This window comes from Oxyura jamaicensis, chromosome Z, assembly GCF_011077185.1.
Source record: "Oxyura jamaicensis isolate SHBP4307 breed ruddy duck chromosome Z, BPBGC_Ojam_1.0, whole genome shotgun sequence".
Lineage (NCBI taxonomy): Eukaryota > Metazoa > Chordata > Aves > Anseriformes > Anatidae > Oxyura > Oxyura jamaicensis.
This window is the reverse complement of record NC_048926.1, coordinates 25,669,486-25,689,502: the sequence shown is the minus strand read 5'-3', so window position 1 is coordinate 25,689,502 and position 20,017 is coordinate 25,669,486. Positions and strand designations below refer to the sequence as shown.

General features: G+C 38.8%; 1 protein-coding gene across 2 annotated transcripts; it reads left to right on the top strand.

Annotated features, from left to right (window-relative positions):
• The first annotated feature begins 3,180 nt into the window (after positions 1-3,180).
• On the top strand, positions 3,181-12,961 carry F2R (coagulation factor II thrombin receptor). Of its 2 annotated transcripts, none has more exons than XM_035310433.1 (2): positions 3,181-3,376; positions 9,931-12,961. In XM_035310433.1, the coding sequence occupies exons 1-2, from the start codon at positions 3,298-3,300 to the stop codon at positions 11,124-11,126; spliced, it is 1,275 nt and encodes a 424-aa protein (XP_035166324.1). In that variant the 5' UTR covers positions 3,181-3,297; the 3' UTR covers positions 11,127-12,961. The 2 variants fall into 2 exon arrangements, with proteins under 2 accessions (XP_035166324.1, XP_035166325.1); XM_035310434.1 differs by lacking the exon at positions 3,181-3,376 and adding an exon at positions 6,586-7,268.
• The last annotated feature ends 7,056 nt before the right edge of the window (positions 12,962-20,017 follow it).

Sequence of the window (20,017 nt, the reverse complement as noted above, 5' to 3'; positions counted from 1 at the left end):
GAAGTTTGATAAATAATAATAATTTTAATACAAGAGAAAAGTGATGCAAAACACAATTGCTCATCACCAGCAAGTTTATGCTCTGCCAATCCCCAATTTTTGCCCTCCCAGCCCTGCCCAGGCCAACTCTTCCCGTTCCCATTGTCCAGCATGGCACCATATGGTATGGGCAGCCATCTGGCCCCCTTGGGCCAGCTGTCCTGGCTGTGTCCCCTCCCAGCTCCTTCTGCATCCCCAGCCTCCTCGCAGGCAGGGCAGCATGAGAAACTGAGAAGTCCAGGGCTATGTGTGAGTGCTCTGCAGCAACTAAGACATCAGTGTGTTATTGCCACTCTTTTCATCAAAAATCCAAAGCACAACACCATACCAGCTACTAAGAAGAAATTTAACCCTATCCCAGCCAAAACCAGGACATTGTAAGACTGATTAGTAATTTGGTTTAACTCTATTTTAGGCTTAGAATTTTTACATGTTATAAGCTCACAATTTGGAGGTTTATATATATATATATATACATTTCTTTGCAGATAGTTCCTTCAACAATACTTGTACCCAGCTTATGACTAAAGATTAACTGTATTGCACGGTGTTCCAGAACCTGGTCTTGTTTCCAGATGCCTATCTCTTCACAACACTGAGAAGCTGACCCAACCCATGTACCTTCAGGACACTAAAAGTAAGTATTTATGGACATTTCTTGGACATGTGTCCAGTTGTGTAGCATTGGACCACAAAGGTGATTCAAATATCTGGGTAGAAAACAGATTTTGTCAGCTTCACCCTATCAGTTTTTCCTCCTGTCTCCTGTACATGACCAAATTCTTGAACCAGACATCAGATTTGTCATTTTATCTTAAAGAATGGCTCAAAAACACTTAGGAGGATGGTTTTTGTGAGAAAGGCATCATATAAGACTGATTACCATAGGTAGAAGAAATGTGTTAAAAACATTCTTCCAGAACTTAAATGCTTGCTCATTTTCATGTTCAAGTGCATGTCAGAGTAATTTGGCATGCAATGAATGTTGGGGAAATCAGGTGTAATGCTTCTTTATCAAACTAAAGTGTTCAAAGGACATAAGTTTTCACAACTTGTGGATCTAGTCCTCCTACCAACCTTAATGTCCGCTCTCAAATCTCCAGTTTGAACTCTTGGCAAGATGTTTCCTGTTGCATTTATCACTAAGACAGAGCTCTTAAAATGCTGTCATATCTGAGACTGGAAATGGGTTCATGGCATGTTTTTACTATATATGGTGTGTTAAGAGTTAGTTCCTCTTTTGCTTCATTTTTTTTTTTTTTTTCAAGGCAGTCTACATTTAGGTCACAGATGTCACTCTGCTGTGCCTATTTCCATAGATTAAAATGAATTTGATTCTGTATAAATACTCACTATAAAAATGAAGTGCCTCTAATGTAAAGCACTTTCACAGAACTCCCTTTCTGTTTTCACAGGGTGTTTAAATTTCATTCAGTACAGTAAATCCTGTTAGTTTCTCTCAACCTGTGGAAGCGCAGATTAATGCTTTAAAATTGCATAAGCAGTATAACAGATTTAAAAAATAAAATAAAGATGAAAAAAAAAAGTTTTCACTTTAATGGCAAAATGAGTTTTCCACATACAAATATTCCCACAAATATTCTATAACTCCTTCTCTCTTGTAGGCCTATCTCTCAGCTATAGCTTCCTCAAGGAAACTGCAGCATAGAAGATAAATTCAGCTCACAAGGAGCTTCTGCTTATGCATACACTAAACAAATAGGGTTGGGCAGAAAAGCCACTGCTGTTACATTGCATTTGGGTATGCTTATAAAGCTGCAAGACCATGGAAATGTCCAAGAATAGCTTCTCTCTCTCTTCCCAAATAGATTAAAATAAATAATCTGTAATTAAAATGTTTTTTAAATTGATGAAAAGAAACAATTCAGTATAAGGTATTCTCTGTGGTTCCCTGGTGTGTTCAGGGATGACAGAGCTTGTCTTGCATGTTTCTCACAAAATTGCAAGGTCTTCTTACTGACCTGATTAAAGGCCAGCCCACAGTAAAACTGATACTCATTCCTTCTTCTTGGTCTGTGCGAACTGGAGTCAGCCTTAACAGTGCCGTAACATGGAGCAAGGGCTAGAACTGTGGGACAAACATGGTAGAGCAAGCAAGGATTAGGACTGGAATTTCCTGGGAACCAGTGCTTGCTCTCAGGAATACTTGATTTTCTATAGCTATTACTCTCAGTTAAAGAGTACAGGCTGCCATTTCTGCAGTAACAACTCAACTTCGTGTATCTGACCAAGTTCTGAACAGAGCTTGCCTCCCATTGTATTTGTATTGCCATAAACTGAAATACATAGACTTCAGGATGGGGCAGTGTACTCCAGCAAACCACGGAGCGTCTATTTGTAAAGCTTTTGATTGTATTACACACCTAAGGCTTACAATGCACTAAACTTCCAGTGAAGTATTTTCACCACCACCAACAACAACAAAAGAGCCTAAATAATAGCTGCAAAGTTATTTTCCTCCTTAGTTTTGATTAGGCTTCAGCTCAAGCAGCTTTTCAATCATGAGCTACTCAGGAAGGACAGAGCAAAGCTTTCCCATCCAAGGCATGGGCCACTGAGCTCAGGAGTGACAGTGTTTCAAATGCAGCCTTGGAATAAAAACAAAAACAAACAACACAAAAACAACAATAACAATAACAAAAAAAAATAAATAAATAAAGACAGGAGAACCGCAGAGTTGAGTAGCACATCTTTCAGGTTAGCCTGTGCTTCCAGAGCCGTGAGCTTACCGAGCCCAGGCAGTGGAAGACGGTGAGCTGTTGGTTAGTGTATCGAAGGCTGATTTCTGCGCGAAGGGGCTTTTCCGAACCAGTATCACCTCTCTACCACTAACACTGCAGCTACTTCAACCTCATTTGCTGCTGCGGGCTCTTAGCGATTGGAATCACACGCACAAAACTCGGCAAACTCCTGTCCTTAAACTCAGACTCGTTTTGGGGGGGATTATCCTTTGTCTGGCACTTCCTGCCGCCGCACCGCGCCCAAGCCCCTGGCGCCTTCCCCCTTCCCTGACTGATCCCAGCACTAGCAGCAAGGAGGAGCGGGCTGGCAACCACCCACCGCCCCATCCCCGTCCCCGTCCCCGTCCCCGCCCCGCCTCGGCTCGGTGGAGCCGCCCCTCCCGGCCCTCCCCCGCCTTCCCCGGCGCGGCCGGGACGCACGGACAAACGGACGGACGGACGGACGGACGGACGGAGGGAGGGAGGGAGGGAAGGAGGGAGGCAGCCGGCGGTGGCCATGGGGCTGCCCGCGCTGCTCTGCGCCCTGGCCGTGCTCAGCTGCCCGCTCTCGCCGCCGCTCGCCGCGGCCCAGGCCGGTGAGTGGCCCCGACGGGGGATGCCCGGGGAGGTCCTGAGCCTCGGGAGGGGGTAGGGGGACACGGGGGGTGGGCTCCGGTCCGGCCCCAGCAGAGGGAAATAAATGAATTTCCCGATGGCAGAGGGAAATAAGCGGCATGTGCCCGCGGGTAGCCGGGGCAACGGGGTTCTGCTTTCTGGTTTTAATTAGGGCTGGCTTCTTTCGACCATTCATTGCGCTGCTCCCGGTTTATTCTCACAGCCGCGAGAGCAGGCTAGCACATGTCAGGCTGGGTAGAGCGGTGTCAGCCTTGTTGTTCGGCGAGAGAACTGCTTTGTTTATTTACTTGGGTAAAAGGCAGTGCCATGAACCCGAAATACACAGATTTCAGAGCGACACCATGCCACAGGTGAGGTGGTTAAAGATGAAGAACGATTTACAATTCTCCTGTGACTGAAGAAATGACATAGCAATAGCAAACTATGGTGGAAAGAAGAGATGAGTTTGGTCAGATGTACTGGTGGGTTTCATGAAAAGAATGACATTGCCTTTTGTTAACCACTTCAGGAGATAGACTGCCTGCCAAATATGTGGTAGCAACAAAGACTGAAAGATCTGCCAACACAAAACAGTTCATAATCTGCACCCCAATTACATGACTTTCCTCTTTGTTTAATTAGAAATAGCACAAATGACAACGTGTGCTGTACATGGTGAGGCGTTGGATCTGTCTAGCTCTGAACTTGTCTGACAGTGCAGGTGCTCAGGGGAGGAATGTAAGAGAAGAGAAGTGTGTTTTGCCTCATGGTTTCTAGTAAATGTACAATGGTAATAAGAGCTAGATCATGCACTTTGAGATGGCAACATTTTTATTTTCTGTAAAATTCTGTTTAGTGTTTCTTTCAATCCTGTAAAAGCCTGCTAAAAAATAAGAAGTTCAACTCTTGAGATACCAGCTGGGAAGTCTCAGTGCCAGCTTAAAGTACAGAAAAGGGCCGATAAGAGGAAGAGAGTGTCTGCCAGCTAAGGGGAAATTTAAGTGTGGTGTTCTTTGACTACTAAAATGAAGGCTGAGAGAGGACAGAGCTAGTGTTTGTAATTATTCTGGGAGGGAAATGTCAGAAAGGGGAAACTTTCATCTAAACAACTTTTTGTCACAAGGACAAGTGGGCAAAAAAAAAAGAGATCACAACCGTGTTCATATTGGAAGTTGAAAGGAAGTTCCTTTAGTAAAAACAAAACAAAACAAAACAAAACAAAAAAACAGCGGGAAATGTATGCTTGGGAGGTAATTATGAACTGCAGAAATTATTGTTGGAACAGGATCGTACTCTTCAACACTCTTCTTTCAGTTTATGGAAACATCCAAGCTTGTTTTCCTGTCTTTTACAATTGTAATCTTCACTGAAGAGTATCCTGAAGTACGCTAATTGCTGCTTCCTTAGGAAACAATGAACAAAATACTTACTGTATTACATCACTAACACTAAGAAAATAAAAATTCAAACAAGTTATTTCATGCGCAGTAGAACTAATAAAGCCCAGCCATCTGCATGTGTCCTCTGATCCCCTTTCACTCACTCCCACAGTAATAACGTCCTTTCCCTGATGTCCAGCATAACCTTCCTTATTTTCACCGCAATGCTCTTAAGTCCCACTGCATGTGCATTGCTGCATCCCTGGCTCAGCTCTTCTCTTGCACCTGTGGCTTCTCCCCCACGTCCTTCCTGGTCCCTTAATACCCACAGTTCTCACCTTATTGGCCTCTACTAGTCCTGTGGGCAAGTGAAAATAAATAAATAAATAAATAAATAAAGGCATCTTTGCAGTGTCTTGGTGCTGGGTGCTTGCTCCTAAGCTCACAGGGTGCTGCCTCTCAAAGGCCAGGCACGCCAAGGTAGCTGGCTGAGGTCTGAAGTTGCCCAGACTTTCCCGTGTGAGGATGCTAACAGCTGGATAAAGAGACAGATGCTACCATTGCTTGAAGCCAGCATGCATGGTGAAAGCTGTTGAGAAAGGAAAGCAAAAGGAGCAGACATCTGTTGGCAAGAAAATGAGACTTCATAAAAATGTGTGAAAATTGTTACTGCATTACTCATGTACTACAATAATGAACTCTGCATGCTTGGAGATACATGTTAAAGAACATTTTAAAAAGAAAACGTGGTGTTTACTGTTACAAAAGCAAATAATTGTCACCCGTCCTACAAGACTGTGGCTTACCTTACTTATAAACATCTGGCTTGCACTTCTCATTCTGTCTTTCAGTACCTAATTTTTGGGCCACTAAAAATTTAGATTCTAGATGACCATCTGTGCAGATTATACGAAGGGAAGATAAGAGGAACAGACTTCTTGTTGTAAACCAGTGCAATCCGTAATACCCAGAAATCAGTATTTATAATTGTCTGGTGGCACACAGAGATTATCTTTTACTGCCTTGAGTCAGAGTCTAATGTGTTTAGTTTTTCACCTCATTAAAAACAAACAAACAAACAAACATTTTGTGAGATGAACACTGTGGGTTTGTAACTGTCTAGGTTTATGGGTTTATATAAATACTTCAAAATTTTCTTTCGGTGCTCAAGAGATGTGGAGTGCTGGTTTAAGATTGGCTGAAGCTGTTATGTATTTTGCTCTCTACTTTTCCTTTCACAAAACAGTACACACAGTAGCCCCTTGCATGTGAAAACAGACATGAAAGGAAATTACAAAATAGCTCTTTGTAAAACAAAGCATCATCTTTCAGGGCAAGCAGAATATGTGTATGCTAACCAGGAGATTGACCGTGTATGGTACTTGATGGAAAACAGAACTCCATGCGTTGTTAAAATCAGTCACAAATTTTCTATAGTTTGTGCACTTTCTGTCTTTCTACATCATTTCTGCATGTCCTTGTTGAATAATCAGTGCAAAAGCAGTAAAAGAAAACTTCGGGAAATTTGAACATTGTACTGATTTTGCTTAATTTTTGCCTTTTGAAGTCTTTATTAGAAGCAAAGGGAAGAGTGTACATAGTGCAGTGTCCTGACTGCACAGCGTGAGGATAAAAATCCAGTGCTTTATCCTGTTTGTTCTTAGTTAAACCAGAGCTTTTCATATATTACAATTACTTTGATACAGGTATTAACTCTGCAGTGAGAATACCCTTAATCATAAAAATAATAATCCACAAGTTTTGACCTCTTCCCAAAGGACTGGGTGACTGCCTAGCAGAAGCAGGGTGACCAAACATTTTTAATCATTACAATATCAAAGCTTTACCTCTGTTTTCCTAACAGATTATTTCTATGATTAAAAACGTTTAAGCTCTAGGCAAATGTATTTTAGAGACATATTCCATTGCATCTTTAAAACAGCTCAAAAAGAATACCCGGCTTATTCTGTATTCATACAGAAAATCTTTTCTGTAGAGCTTTGTTGTATTATCAGAGCTTTTAGATAGAGTCTGTTTCCTATTACAGATCTCTTTTTAAAAAATTAATAAGACAATTTAATCATCCACTCTTATATGTATAAATCTCTGATCGCTGCCTTTCTCAAATAAACTCTGACACAGAAGGAATCCAGAACCCCAGGGCACTTACTGTCTTGCTTCCCATTTTATAAAGCATGAGTGCACTGTTGGTTTTTCTAATAATGGACAGACATTGGGTCACACAAACATATACACATCTTTGCAAAGGAAGAGAACTGGTATGTGGCTATTAATATCTTAAATTAAAATACAATTTAATTTCATTAAGAACGTTTAGATTCCTGTTATCTGTATTAGAAAGCAGCCGAGAGAAACCGCATGATTGAGGTCTCATCCCATTTTCCCATATAGCTGACTTGCAAGTCATCTAAGTTCAAGATAAAGATGTGGACTAAGCACAGCACACAACATGGAGGTGTTGTTCAAAGTTGAGGTAAACTCTGAATTTAGAAAGTCATTGCTTGTATGAAGAACATGTAGTTTTTGCCAAGTTGAAGTATTATTGTGTAGAATTCTAACTCAATTAAAAATACGTATGCTTGCCCTGAGTTATTGTAATAGGATTCTACTTTTAGGGAAGTTTGATAATGGAGTAATGTGGACTGTAAATACTTCCATCTAAAACTCATCTTGTAAAGAAATTAGCTCCAAGAATTCAGTATATAATTAAAATTATTAGCAATGTTTAAGTAACTACAAGGAATAGCTTATTCAAAGGCTAGTGGTTGATATACAGAACGTTTGTCAATCATCATTTTTCTTCTCTAACTTATTTTGATACTGGTCTAATGAGTCACTGAGAAATGGGTCAGTTTACTGGCAAGAGTTTTCACAATAAGTAACTTAACCCCCAGCCTTTATGAGTCTGTGGTTCCACCTAGTTTGCTTGCTAGTCCTCAAAAAGAGAGACACAGCAGCACTTCTGAGGCTTCACAGCAACACTGCCAGCTACAGTGAGGCAGCACAGGTGAAAACCGTCAAAGTTCAGGGATACAGGGATACAAGAGGTGCTTGTTAGAAGCACCTCAGTTGTCACGTCATGCAGAGGTGATCTTGGTAATATAATTCCTGTCTCTAAACACAGCTGTCCCCTGCTTCTCACCAGGCTCATTGATACCTGTGCTCCCTCAAAACGTGCCTAGCTCATATGAAACCATGTCACCTCTTCATTGTTCTTCAGTGACAGAGGAACCAAGAAGGAAGCATAGAGCTCTGGGGAGTATGATTGTCATTATATTCCTTTTCCAAATTTTTTGATTTTAGAAAAAGCAATGGAAAAATATATATATTCATAGCATATGAAGTCTTTAATTCATAAAACAAGTGTGTACTGGAAATATCAGAAGTAAAATTCAAGTTCTTTCATCACTCTTGCTGATGCCTCTAAGCTTGACCATAAAGACCTGCCTGTGGCAGAAGAAATCAGTTGTGTTTTTTTTTTTTTTTTCATTCAAAAATAACTATGATCCTTCCAAAAGAGGTGAATACCAATGGTGTCAGTTGTGACAGGTTTTTATTGCGATAATCATTAAGCAGTGGAAATAACCTAATTATTCAATGTTAGCTACAGGCAAAAGTAAGAGGTGTTAATTTATGCTGTATCTGAACTGCTAAATTAAGAGCTGACTGAGCCAGTTAATCACTTGCACTAAAATTTTAAAGTAATGTTAAAGATTGAGGTTCTGTAGCTTTGCTTTTTGTTAATGTTCTCATTTGTAATGAAGAACAGATCCTTGTATAACTTTGCATAGTGCATTTCTGTGCAAACACTGCATGCTGAATCCCACATATGTCTGTGACACCTGTGTTTTGGTATACTTATTAAATAGTTCCTACTTCAGTCTACACAAACAAGCTCCCAGATTTGAATTCTTATCCAGCAACTTCTTGTGGCCTGCAGAGAATGCAGTCAAATAACTGTATATAAAAACACATATCACAAGCACATCCCCTCGTTTGTCCTCTATTACCTCAGAATGCTGCTGTGATACAGCATGATATCTGCAGCACAGCACTTTTAAAAACTAAAAAATGCCCATATCCCTCTATCTCTGCTTTGATCCCACATCCCACATTCAAGTCTGGATTTTACTAACATTCAGTCTGGGCAAGGCTCCTCTCTCACAGCCCTGCTCATGAAGGTTGGTAGTTGGTTGCTTAAAGCCTCAGTCATTCCTTTCTTTGCCATCTGCCTCCTTAGGTTGCTTTTGTTCTCATCTGCGTTTAAAAAAAAAAAAAAAAAAAAAAAAAAGGATTGAATTACTATAGAACAAATAATTGCATCTGAGGCATAGATAGATGAATCATGCCTAAGTACTTTTGGCTCACTGATTTAGTACTGTGTTCAATTCTGGACTCCCCGGCACAAAAAAGACAGGGATCTCCTGGAAAGAGTGCAGCAGAGGGCCACAAAGATGATACGGGGCCTGGAGCATCTTCCCTATGAGGAAAGGCTGAGAGACCTGGGTCTGTTCAGCCTGGAGAAGAGAAGACTGAGAGGGGATCTCATCAATGTGTATAAATACCTGAGGCGTAGGAGACAGAAGGATGTAGCTAACCTCTTCTCAGTGGTTTGTGGGGACAGGACAAGGGGCAACAGCTGCAAAATAGAACACAGGAAGTTCCGCACCAACATGCGAAAGAACTTCTTCACAGTGAGAGTGACGGAGCACTTTTGTGTATGAATACCAACATTTATCCCAGCACCTCAATTCTTACAAACTTCATGAAGCATCTGGCAAAGAAAATTAATGGGTGATAAATTTACAGTTGTATTTGTGTTAAAGTAGCCTACAGAAATGATCTATATAGATGAGATTGGTTCCTTAAGCTCAGATAGAGTTTGATCCCTATCATAAAGAGTCTAGAATTTAAGAGAGAGGAGTTATAGTGGGAAGTTTTACCCATACTGTAAAAGGGGCTACAACAAAATGGGATGGGCCAAGATCTGTGAGCCATCCACACTTTGAATAAGGTATTAACTGCATTATTTTGTGTTGCTCATATCATTTCAGCTTTCCTTTTTGAAAGATATTTTCACTCCCCCATTGCATGAAATATCTGCTTCTTAATCTTTATACTGTATTCTCTTTCAGCCAATAGATACAACAGCAGCAGCCCAAGGGCCAGAGCTTTTCTGATACCTGACCGTGGTGACCCTATACCTATGGAAGACATTGAAAGCAGTGCTGAAAATGAATCAGAATTTCGAATAGGTTCCACCAACCAGACCAGATCACCTCCACGTGAACAACGAACTGTGTCAGTGGAAACAGCAAGATACCTCACTAGTCCATGGCTGACCCGTTTTGTTCCTTCGGTTTACACCTTAGTGGTTGTGCTGAGCCTCCCTCTGAACGTCACAGCCATATTCGTGTTTCTGAAAAAAATGAAAATCGAAAAGCCTGCTGTAATATACATGCTGAATTTGGCCCTTGCAGATGTACTGTTTGTAAGTGTGCTTCCCTTTAAGATTGCTTATCATTTCTCTGGAAACAACTGGTTATTTGGACCTCAAATGTGCCGTTTCATCACCGCTGCTTTCTACTGCAACATGTACTGTTCAATAATGCTTATGACAAGCATAAGCCTTGATCGCTTCTTAGCAGTGGTGTACCCCATGCAGGCCCTTGGCTGGCGTACATTAACACGTGCCACAGTGATTTGTTTCGTCATATGGTTTGTAGCAATAACTGGGGTTATACCTTTTCTCATCAGAGAGCAAACCATGGAAATACCCAACTTAAATATAACAACTTGCCATGACGTGTTACGGGAATCTGAACTTCACAAATACTACTTTCACTTTTTCTCCATCTTCTCTTCTGTTTTCTTTATAGTGCCATTTATAATAACTACCATCTGTTACGTGTGTATCATTCGGTGTTTGAGTTCTTCTAATATTGTTGCAAAACAAAATAAGAAGACACGTGCCTTGCTTTTGTGTGTGGCGGTTTTTTCTGTTTTCATTATTTGTTTTGGACCAACAAATGTCCTCTTATTAATTCATTATATCAATTATTCATATGACAACAGTTTAGAGTATCTCTACTTTGCCTATCTCCTGTGTGTTTGTATCAGTAGCATTAGCTGTTGCATCGATCCCCTTGTTTATTACTATGCTTCTTCTCAGTATCAGAGACAACTTTTCAGCCTCATCAGTTCTAAAGGGACTTTAGATCCTAACAGTAGTAACAGCAGTGGCCAGTCAATGTCTACCAATAGCAGAAGGGGTACCTGCTCTACTAACGTAAATAACAGTGTCTACAGCAAATTACTAGCAATACAGTGAAATAATGTCTTACATATGCTTAATTTTTATACAATTTCAGATAAAAAAAAAAGACTGCACTATATCCAAGCTTTTGCTTATACCAAGTTGTACAATACATAGTTCTATGGTTTCCTTACAGTAATGCACAATCCAAATTATAACATAGTACATGTGTATGTATATGTATATATATATATAGTATATGTAAATAGATTAATATAGAGGGAAAAAGTAATTTCTTTATAATAGCTGTTGAGTGTTTTGCAAATAAACTTCCTTTTCTTTTTCAGACAAATGCTTTACATTGTTCAATTTATTGTGGGGAGTTATGAAATCCCATTTTAGGATTTTAAACTATCAGACAGATCAAATTACTACTCATGGAATTAGTCATCTAACCATAATTTTATGCATAAAGTGAAAATAACTTTTCAAACAGATTTTTTCCTATTTCTCTTTATTTCTAAAATAATCCACAAATGTATTTTTTTAGCATTATTTTGCAACATAGGCCCATAGCTATAGACATATTTATATACTTAAAACAGTCTATAGTATATATAGTACATATATTCAAAATAGTGTATATGGTGTGAGGAATTTGAACAAATGAAAAACAGCTATTAATTGTTGAAAATTGTCAGAGAAAATCATTCTCAGCAGCTATAGCTGGCTTTTCTTTTGATATTCCTACCATTAGTATATGCAAGGTGTTTTGGTTAGGATGGCGGTATCTTCAGAACCAAATTCCATAATACATCAATGTTGAATGGCACTACAGAAAATATACTGAAAAAGCATTATTCATCATCTTGCTATGCAGTTTGAAAATGTATGCTTTCTTGCACATGATTAGTCATCATGCACATGATTAGGTCTTGGAAGTATCATTTATGTCTGCCAAGTCTGGATGTTTTTTTACATTTTTGATTATGTCATCTTTAACTAAAATTGCTGTCATATAGAGGTAAATAGCTAACTTCATTCTCTGTTGCATTCTTTTGCTACAAAAGACTGTAAAGTTAAATAACAGGAAATTGGTTTTAGAAATATATTTATAGGTAGAAGGACTTTACATGAAGATGGAACCCAATGAAATTCAGGGTTTGGTTAATATAGGATTTGCCATGGGCATCTGCCAAGACCAAAAGCAAGGCATAAAAGCTGTCTTTTTTCATCACAATTGATAAACCTAATCTTTCTGCAGATACTGTAAGGTGAGAAACCTCCTTGTTATCATGATCTCTTGTCATTTTGTATCCATTCCTTAGCAGACTTAAACATAATTAAACACTGAATTACCAGACACTGTAATTCTTTGTTCTCAAGTATTTGCTACTTTCTGAATAAGTACATGAGGAACTAAAAATATGTATTTGTATAATTTGTAAGGCTGAAAAAAAAACAAAACAAAACAAAAAAAAATTTTCATATGACACACTCAGATACATTCACATTTTGGTTAATATTGTATTAGAAGTTGGTTTGCTTTTTTTCAGCAGAAAAAGTTCTTCTTAAAACTATGGTTAAACAGCTTCCTGCTTCCAGAAAAATTATGCCTGTGCTTCCTGTAGCTAAAAGCTCGGGGACTGCTTTTACAGATCTATCAGGTAACTGGGAGTTGTTTCAATGTATTGACATTTTGTTTTGTGATAGTGGTTTGTTTTCAGATAGCCTAAAAAGACAGTTTAGTCAGCCTTGCAAGAGACAGTATTACAAACTAGGAAGGAAGGTACTTAATGTTTTAAATTTTTGTATTATAAACTTAAGTAAAATATGTAAATATTTATCCATTGTGTTCATTTCTTATTACATATTCCTATCTTAACCAAATAAATTAGTCTCTATTTATTTGAGGTATAATTCTGTTGCTTTAAAATGCTTTGGACTTGTAATACTAAACTTGTAAACGTCTGGAAGTTTGTTGGTCTCCCTGCAGTGGTGAAAAGATTGCTGTTCCAGCCACAGACACAACACTCAAGAGTCACAAAATCGTGCTTTTTACTTGAGATATTTTAAGGATGGAAGAAAGCACAACCAGTATTGAAATGTGTGTGTGTGTGCACATATATATATATATATACACATATATACACAGACATACGTATACTACGGAGGATGTCTGTATTTTCCTCAGAGCCATAATATATTTGTTCAATAGATACATAGCGTGCAGTGAAACCCACAGACTTACTCAGCCACTTGTGACTCTGGTAAGTCAAATTGTTTGTACTAAGCCCCCTGAATGCTTCTTTTCCAGTCTGAATCTGGGTCTCGTATTTCTGTGAAAATTGACACAGCACTAGCCTGATGTTACAGAAAACCAGTGTCCATGTTTTTACATACAAGTTTCACAGCAAGAACAACACAAAAATGAGTAAGTACAAGTCAGCTGGTGAAACTTTTATCCAAAAAGTTTAAAAGCCTTTGACTTTTAAAGGATATTATATTGCAGCATTTTGCAACTTCAATTGCTTGCATGCAAATACCAAAAAAAGAAAACCAAACACATACAAGGCTGTTGATACGAAACCCTGAAATGAAAACACTTTACAAATCAAATAGATCTCTTGACTTCTTGGTAACGAGATAAAGTGCTGATAGTTGCCTTTGAAAAGTATTTTTATGTTGTCTAAGCATGTCTGAAAATACTACCATTCCATGTGCACATGCATCCCACACATATTGATCCTCTGCAAGTGCTTCAGCAAGCCTACAAATGCATACCTCTGCTATGTATTTAGATGTGATTAACAAGTCAATTCCTGCACTGCATAATACTTGTTATAAATACCATCTTTTCACAGCAAATGAAGCATTCACAATTTTTCTTTATTTTAAGTTCACAAAGCTAGTGTCACACCTCTGCTGGATAAAGACTCTATCAGCCTGATATGATTGAAAAAATAGTAAACTGAAGCTTCAGAGCCCACCCACCCCAAAAATCAGAAAACTACTACATAACTGCAGGAGTCTTTATACATTGACAGCTGAAATCTTACTGAATGTGCCATTTCTGTGCAACCAACTTTGTAGTTAGGCAGTGCTGCACTTCTCAGTGTCTGCTTTTGCTGCTGCATTTTATAGCAAGAGAGAAAAGACCTGCTCTTGCAGCAGTGGTTTATTGAACCAATATCAGGAACAAACATCATTTAAAATGAGGTTACAGCTACTGAGGGTAGCTTGAAGCAATGTAGCTATGCAAGGAAGATGTTACAGTATTACTGACATGATCAAGCTAACAGGAAAAGCTAACCACCTCTTCATGCTTAATGCACCATTGCACTACCCGCTGGGAAAGAAAACCAAAACTTTTCAGAGGGAAGGAGTGAAAACTTGACTATAATGAAAATAAATAAAATCTGTCAGTGTTTACACTCTGTTTTGCTCATGCCCTTTCCTCCTCCTTTTTTTTTTCACTAGGTGGGGATTAATCATTTTCCATATACAGGAAGCAAACAAACCAGGTGATATTTGGAGGTGATGACGTGTGAGACCAAACAAACAAACAAACAGACAAACAAAACTTGTTAATGTTGCCAATATGACAGATCCATGTTTTAGCAATACTGGCTGGAGGTGTGGGGGGTGATATTTGTAATTGGCGTGTCTTCTGTTGGCAAAACATCTCACATAGCTTCTGTCACTGGAGTAACTGCATTCACAGGGAGAAGGCTTGCTTGATTTAGCAAGGCAACAATTTTATGGGGATTGATGCTTTCACACATTACCTTTATCTGTTAATCCCAAGCGTGCACCGGCCATTACAACCTACTCCATGCAGCTAGAGTGCAGACAAATATGGACTGCTGTCTGCTAGCTCTGTTCCCCACATAATTATTTTAATCCAGGCCAGAAACATGAGCGCGACTGTAAAACATACATGACATTTTGATGCAGGCTGTTTTCACTGGATCTCTCTTGTCTTGTGATGGGATCCAGAGACAGAGACAGAAAGATTCAGAGGTAGTATATCACCAACTACAGCTCTGCCATAGAGACCTCTGACAGCTGGAGGAGGAGAGAGATGATCCAGGTATGATGTTACCTGGATCAATAAATTGCTTGCTAAAGCTTTTTCTTAAATCATTTCATCTTTTTTTGATTTAATCACAGTTTGATCCTGCAAAACGTTGAGTAAATAAATAAAAAAGGAATGGGAACTATCATGCAGTTAAAACTCATGACCCATATAAATATCTTTGCATAATGTTTTGCATTTTGCAAGTGCTAGAAGTTGTTTAGTAATAGCTAGTAGAGCTGGAGAAGTGAATAGAAATAACATGCTATAATCCAAGTCAACACTAGAGAGCATTAAAATGATTAGGCACAGCTGTCGCAATTTGGCTTGCTGAGGTAGAGATCATTTGTAACTGGATCTGAACATGCTGAGCTGTGAAAAACTGAACAGCTCTCTGTAGATAATTATGTGGACTTGCACACATGAAAAAGTATTGGAAATATCTTGGAAAAGTGGGTAATTTTTTAAAAACAGATCTTGTGTAATGGTTCAGGAAAATTTTGAGGAATCATTTTCCTCACCTTTGTGCTTCTAATAGCAGTCTCTGACACACTGAAGCACCATAATCAAACCTCTCTCCTCAAAAGCAAAGCCTGCAATTTCAGCTGTGAGGCTTCTGTCCAACACGTTGCACACAGCTGTGTACTTCTATACAGGTCAGAGAAGACAAAGTCAACACACAAACATAATGCCAACAATGAAAATCTAGCTTGGTGTTTAGTCACCAAAATGAAGCACGTTACCTTGAAACAAATTCACGTCTATCCCATTGTAAGTCTAGAGAATTCACCATCATTGCCATTCTTTGATCATTCTGGGGTTTTGTATTGGGAACTTGGGGGTCTGACTTTTGTTTTTTGTTTGTTTTGTTTTGTGTTATACCTTTTTGTACTGGAGGCAGCAAGTCTTGGGAACTTTTTTATATTTTTTCATCCCCCTGGATGAGTCAGCATGTGTCCACAGGGACTGGGCACAGAGCACTCCCCGGTCATTGTCCTGCATGGCTTGCAGCTTGCTCATGGTGGCTTGCTGTATTTCTCCCCTTGATTCAGCTGGTGAAGGCAGTCAGTCACTGCTTCTTCCCCCAAGAGCCTGAAAACAGAAAAGGGAAATAATTGAATAGACTATCAGAACCAGACTTTCTATAATTATTAGCTCTATTACCTCCTTATAGTGTTCTAGAGCAAATCACCAGCAGCAATACAAGAAGCAGATTGGGATCCTAAAACCAAACCTTTCAAAACTCTGTTTCAGAAGACAATTAAGTCAATGCATTCATTTTATACTTCAAGAGCTGTGGAGCCTCCCTTTGGTGCAGCACACATGCAGGATGGGGATGTGGTGGTGTATCAACCAGTGAGCTGATGCTGCTGAGCACATGCCACAGGAGTCTGGCTTCCTTTCAGACAGCACAGCACTTATTCGGAAACAGGCATCCAGATCTAAAGGATGTGTTTTGTCATGACCACTTCCTGCTGTAATGTCCTGTTTACTGATATTTCCCTAAGAACTGATCATTTCTCATCCAAGACACACACCACACAATCCTTCTCACGATTTGCAAGCAAGGTGCCCTGGGGATTTGCTCTATCACATGGGTTTTACTATCAGCCAGAGTTAGTCTTTACTTAGTACAGCTTATCTCACTGATTTAAATGTCTTTCCTCCAATATTCCTCTTCTATTTTCTCTTTTGCAGCTATCAATTTTTGCTGCTTGTTCCAACCTTTCATCTTTATTGTTGCAAATCTGAATAAAAAATTATGTTTTCTTTATTTTGTTTCAGCAATCTTGTGGGTTTGCAAAGTGATACAACTCATATCTGACAAGTTTTTCCAGGAACCATAAAATACAAGAAATTTGTTAAGTTGAAGTATCCTGCCAGCTAGCTTGAATGGAGTAATTGCACATCATGTATGTGGATAAAACCTTACAGCTGCATAAACCACACTGTACTACAAACCCAGTTCTGGAGAGAGAATAATAAAGAGAGGGAGAAAGAAAATGCAGTTACTCAGGCTTTTATACTGTTTTATCAGTGGGTACTAAATCTCACTCCTTCAGAATAGTATTTTAACTGTATTTCTAAAAACTTTATTGTGTGATTTTGTTATAGGCCACATTAGGAATCAACTACGCTATCTCTGCAAATTGTGTGATTCCTTTAAAAAAAAAAAAAAAAAAAAAAAAAAAAAAGCTTTCATTTTTTTTTGTCTCTACCTTTGCTGACTTTTAAGAGGTACATGCAATTCTACATAGAAAGAATATAATAAATCCAGTTAGCTGATGTTACTTTTTTTATAGAATTAAATACCTGTAGTAATGCAAATTATGCCAAAGATTTTTGCTTTCTGTCATTCAAACACAAGCTAAGGGCAACCAAGAAAACAACATTCCTTCCAATAAAAATGCTTATTTATATTTACAGAAGCTCTGAAATTCATCTTAGGTCTCCTACTTTCCTTTAGCATTTTTTCTTGTTTCTCTTTGCATATTACCTTTAGAAAAATCTTTTGAAAGGAGGGACTTAGTCTGTTTTACTTAGTATACAACATGTATTTGTAATTTGCCATGAAATTTTTCTGTTTGCCAGATATTTTTCTTTAAATGGTTAAAATCAAATATTTCTAGACCTTTTATATGTGTGTACCAGAGATAAAGTGTTTTGTTGTGGACAATTAATTCAAATTTAAGAGACAGGCTTGCCTGAAGACATATTATCTTTCCTTAGCCCAACTGATACCTTTCTCTGGAAAACAAACAAACAAACAAACAAAAAAACAAAAACAATATCTAGGGTACTTTAAGCCCTTCTGCCTTGCCTTCCAGATTTATGTTTTCTAAAATACTATCAGTAGTAAAGCCTGTTCATCTACTGGTATGTTTTGTTAACACAGAGCAAATATTTTAAAACTTGAAAATCAGTCAAAAGCTATTGCTATTTTTATCCGAATATTTTAACCTTTGCTTGGTCACAGTACTTACTATTTTTCTCTTAATGAAACAGTTTTCTCTTAATGAAACAAGTTTTCTTCCTTTTTTTTGTTTTGTTTTGTTTTGTTTTGTTTTTCTTTTTCTTTTCTCACCTTCACCTTCTGGACTAGCACCCAACATTGATTAAATTCAGGCTGAGAAGCAAGCAACATCAAGGAGAGGTACTGCCTCCAGATTTACTTCAGCATTTCATCTTCCATGGTAAGCAATGCCCACATTTATAACTCTTGTAACAGGAACTACCTGCACCAGGCCTTTTGATGGAGGAGGAGGAGGAAGGAAAGGAAGGAAATAGGTGAGAAATGTAGGACCATGGCACTAGAGGAGGCATTACCCTTGGATGATTAACAAGCACACCTCCTCTGCTGGCCTTGAATTCATTGCTGTAAGCATGGCAGCAGCATGGTCAGGCAGGCATTTCCTATGTTTCTTTCTTGAATACAAGACCCATATGCTTCATAAGTCATAACCAGAACTGATTACTTTTTACAACACTGATAAAGATATCCAAGCCCACAGACTAAACCCAGGGCTTCTTCAGCAAACCACAAGTTACATTCTGCAGCAATGAGACTGCATGCAACAAAAGGAAGAAGTTTTTAAGGGTGATCTACTATAGATCATTGGAAACAGACGTCACATGGGGAAACATCTTGAGCTAACCTTAATAATCAAGCAACAGTCTTGTGTATGAGGGGCCTGTTAGGTGCTTAAACTCATCAAGAAAACGTTTAGTGACAAAAATGAGTTTGCACAGAATTTTTTTTACTTTTACTTGTTGTAGTAGACAAGAACCTACTTTAACACTGACATGTTTTGACTGGAACACAGCAAGGTGGTTTGCACTATGACCAACATACATTGTTGTCGCCATCTTATAACCAACTCTCTCAATGTGTTGTAAATTTGCTGTTTATTCTAAGATTCTACTGAGTGTTGTGAGAGGTTCATCTGGAAAGGTATAAATGACAGTTGTCATTTGTTTACCATGGCAATTCTCGTCGTTGCAATAAAAATGTTAATTACACAATAGGTTGAAGGTGTTAGCCAGAGAAGAGCAGGTCTGTGTTTCTCTGCTCATAGCTTCTGTTACTGCCTAGTCAGTGCTCACTCCAGAGAAAATTTCTGGTCTTTGTTGCAGAGGGTTCTGATAGATTCAGCACCTACAATTTTTTTGCTTATCTTGGTTTTGGTATCATGGGCATGTGTGTAGGGTGTAGCAGCCAATTCTCTAAAGAATTGTAACTGTTTTTTAATTGAAGGAAAGTTGTCACACCCTGCAGTTTCCATGAAGCTTGGCAAAACCCAGACCAGCTTTGCCAAGTGTGTCAGAAATGCTCACTCTGCAATAGTAATTTTGTAAAATTCACTGCCTGGTAGAAAGCATGACTACATAACCCTCAAAACACTGCTTTGCAGATAGATGCCTTTCTTTGACGTTATTCTTACTGTATTTCTCATCAAAGTACTATGACTCCACAAATGAGCAGGCCTGGGAAAAGTTCGTAGTAGAGAAACTTTCTCAACCATTTAATAATTTTATCTTCCAATCTAGTCAGAAGATATGGCAATTTTTAATAGCCATGAGACTGGCACCATAATAGCTTTCACTGTTGTATTCAAAGGATTTTCCCTTCTTTTCATTGAATCTTGGACTGGATTGCAGAGCCTTTTATCCTCTGAAGTTCTACTGTGCTTTTAACTATGTGCAGCTCTTGTAATGTCTCAGTCAGTACCAGAAACAGGCTGTCCTCCTACTAGAATGGACATGACCCAATGGACAATCCTGGGAGGCCTCTCCCTCTGTATACACCTTGAAGTCCCCTCGTTGAATGGGGAGCTGAATGGAAGAAAAGCATGCATGCCTCCGCACATGGGAGAGGTTTGTTATTCAG

Excerpts from the sequence above, each read along its gene's own strand:
- F2R (XM_035310433.1), top strand. The coding sequence starts at position 3,298 with ATGGGGCTGCCCGCGCTGCTCTGCGCCCTGGCCGTGCTCAGCTGCCCG. Across the intron at positions 3,377-9,930 it reads GCTCGCCGCGGCCCAGGCCG|CCAATAGATACAACAGCAGC; the intron begins GTGAGTGGCCCC and ends ATTCTCTTTCAG.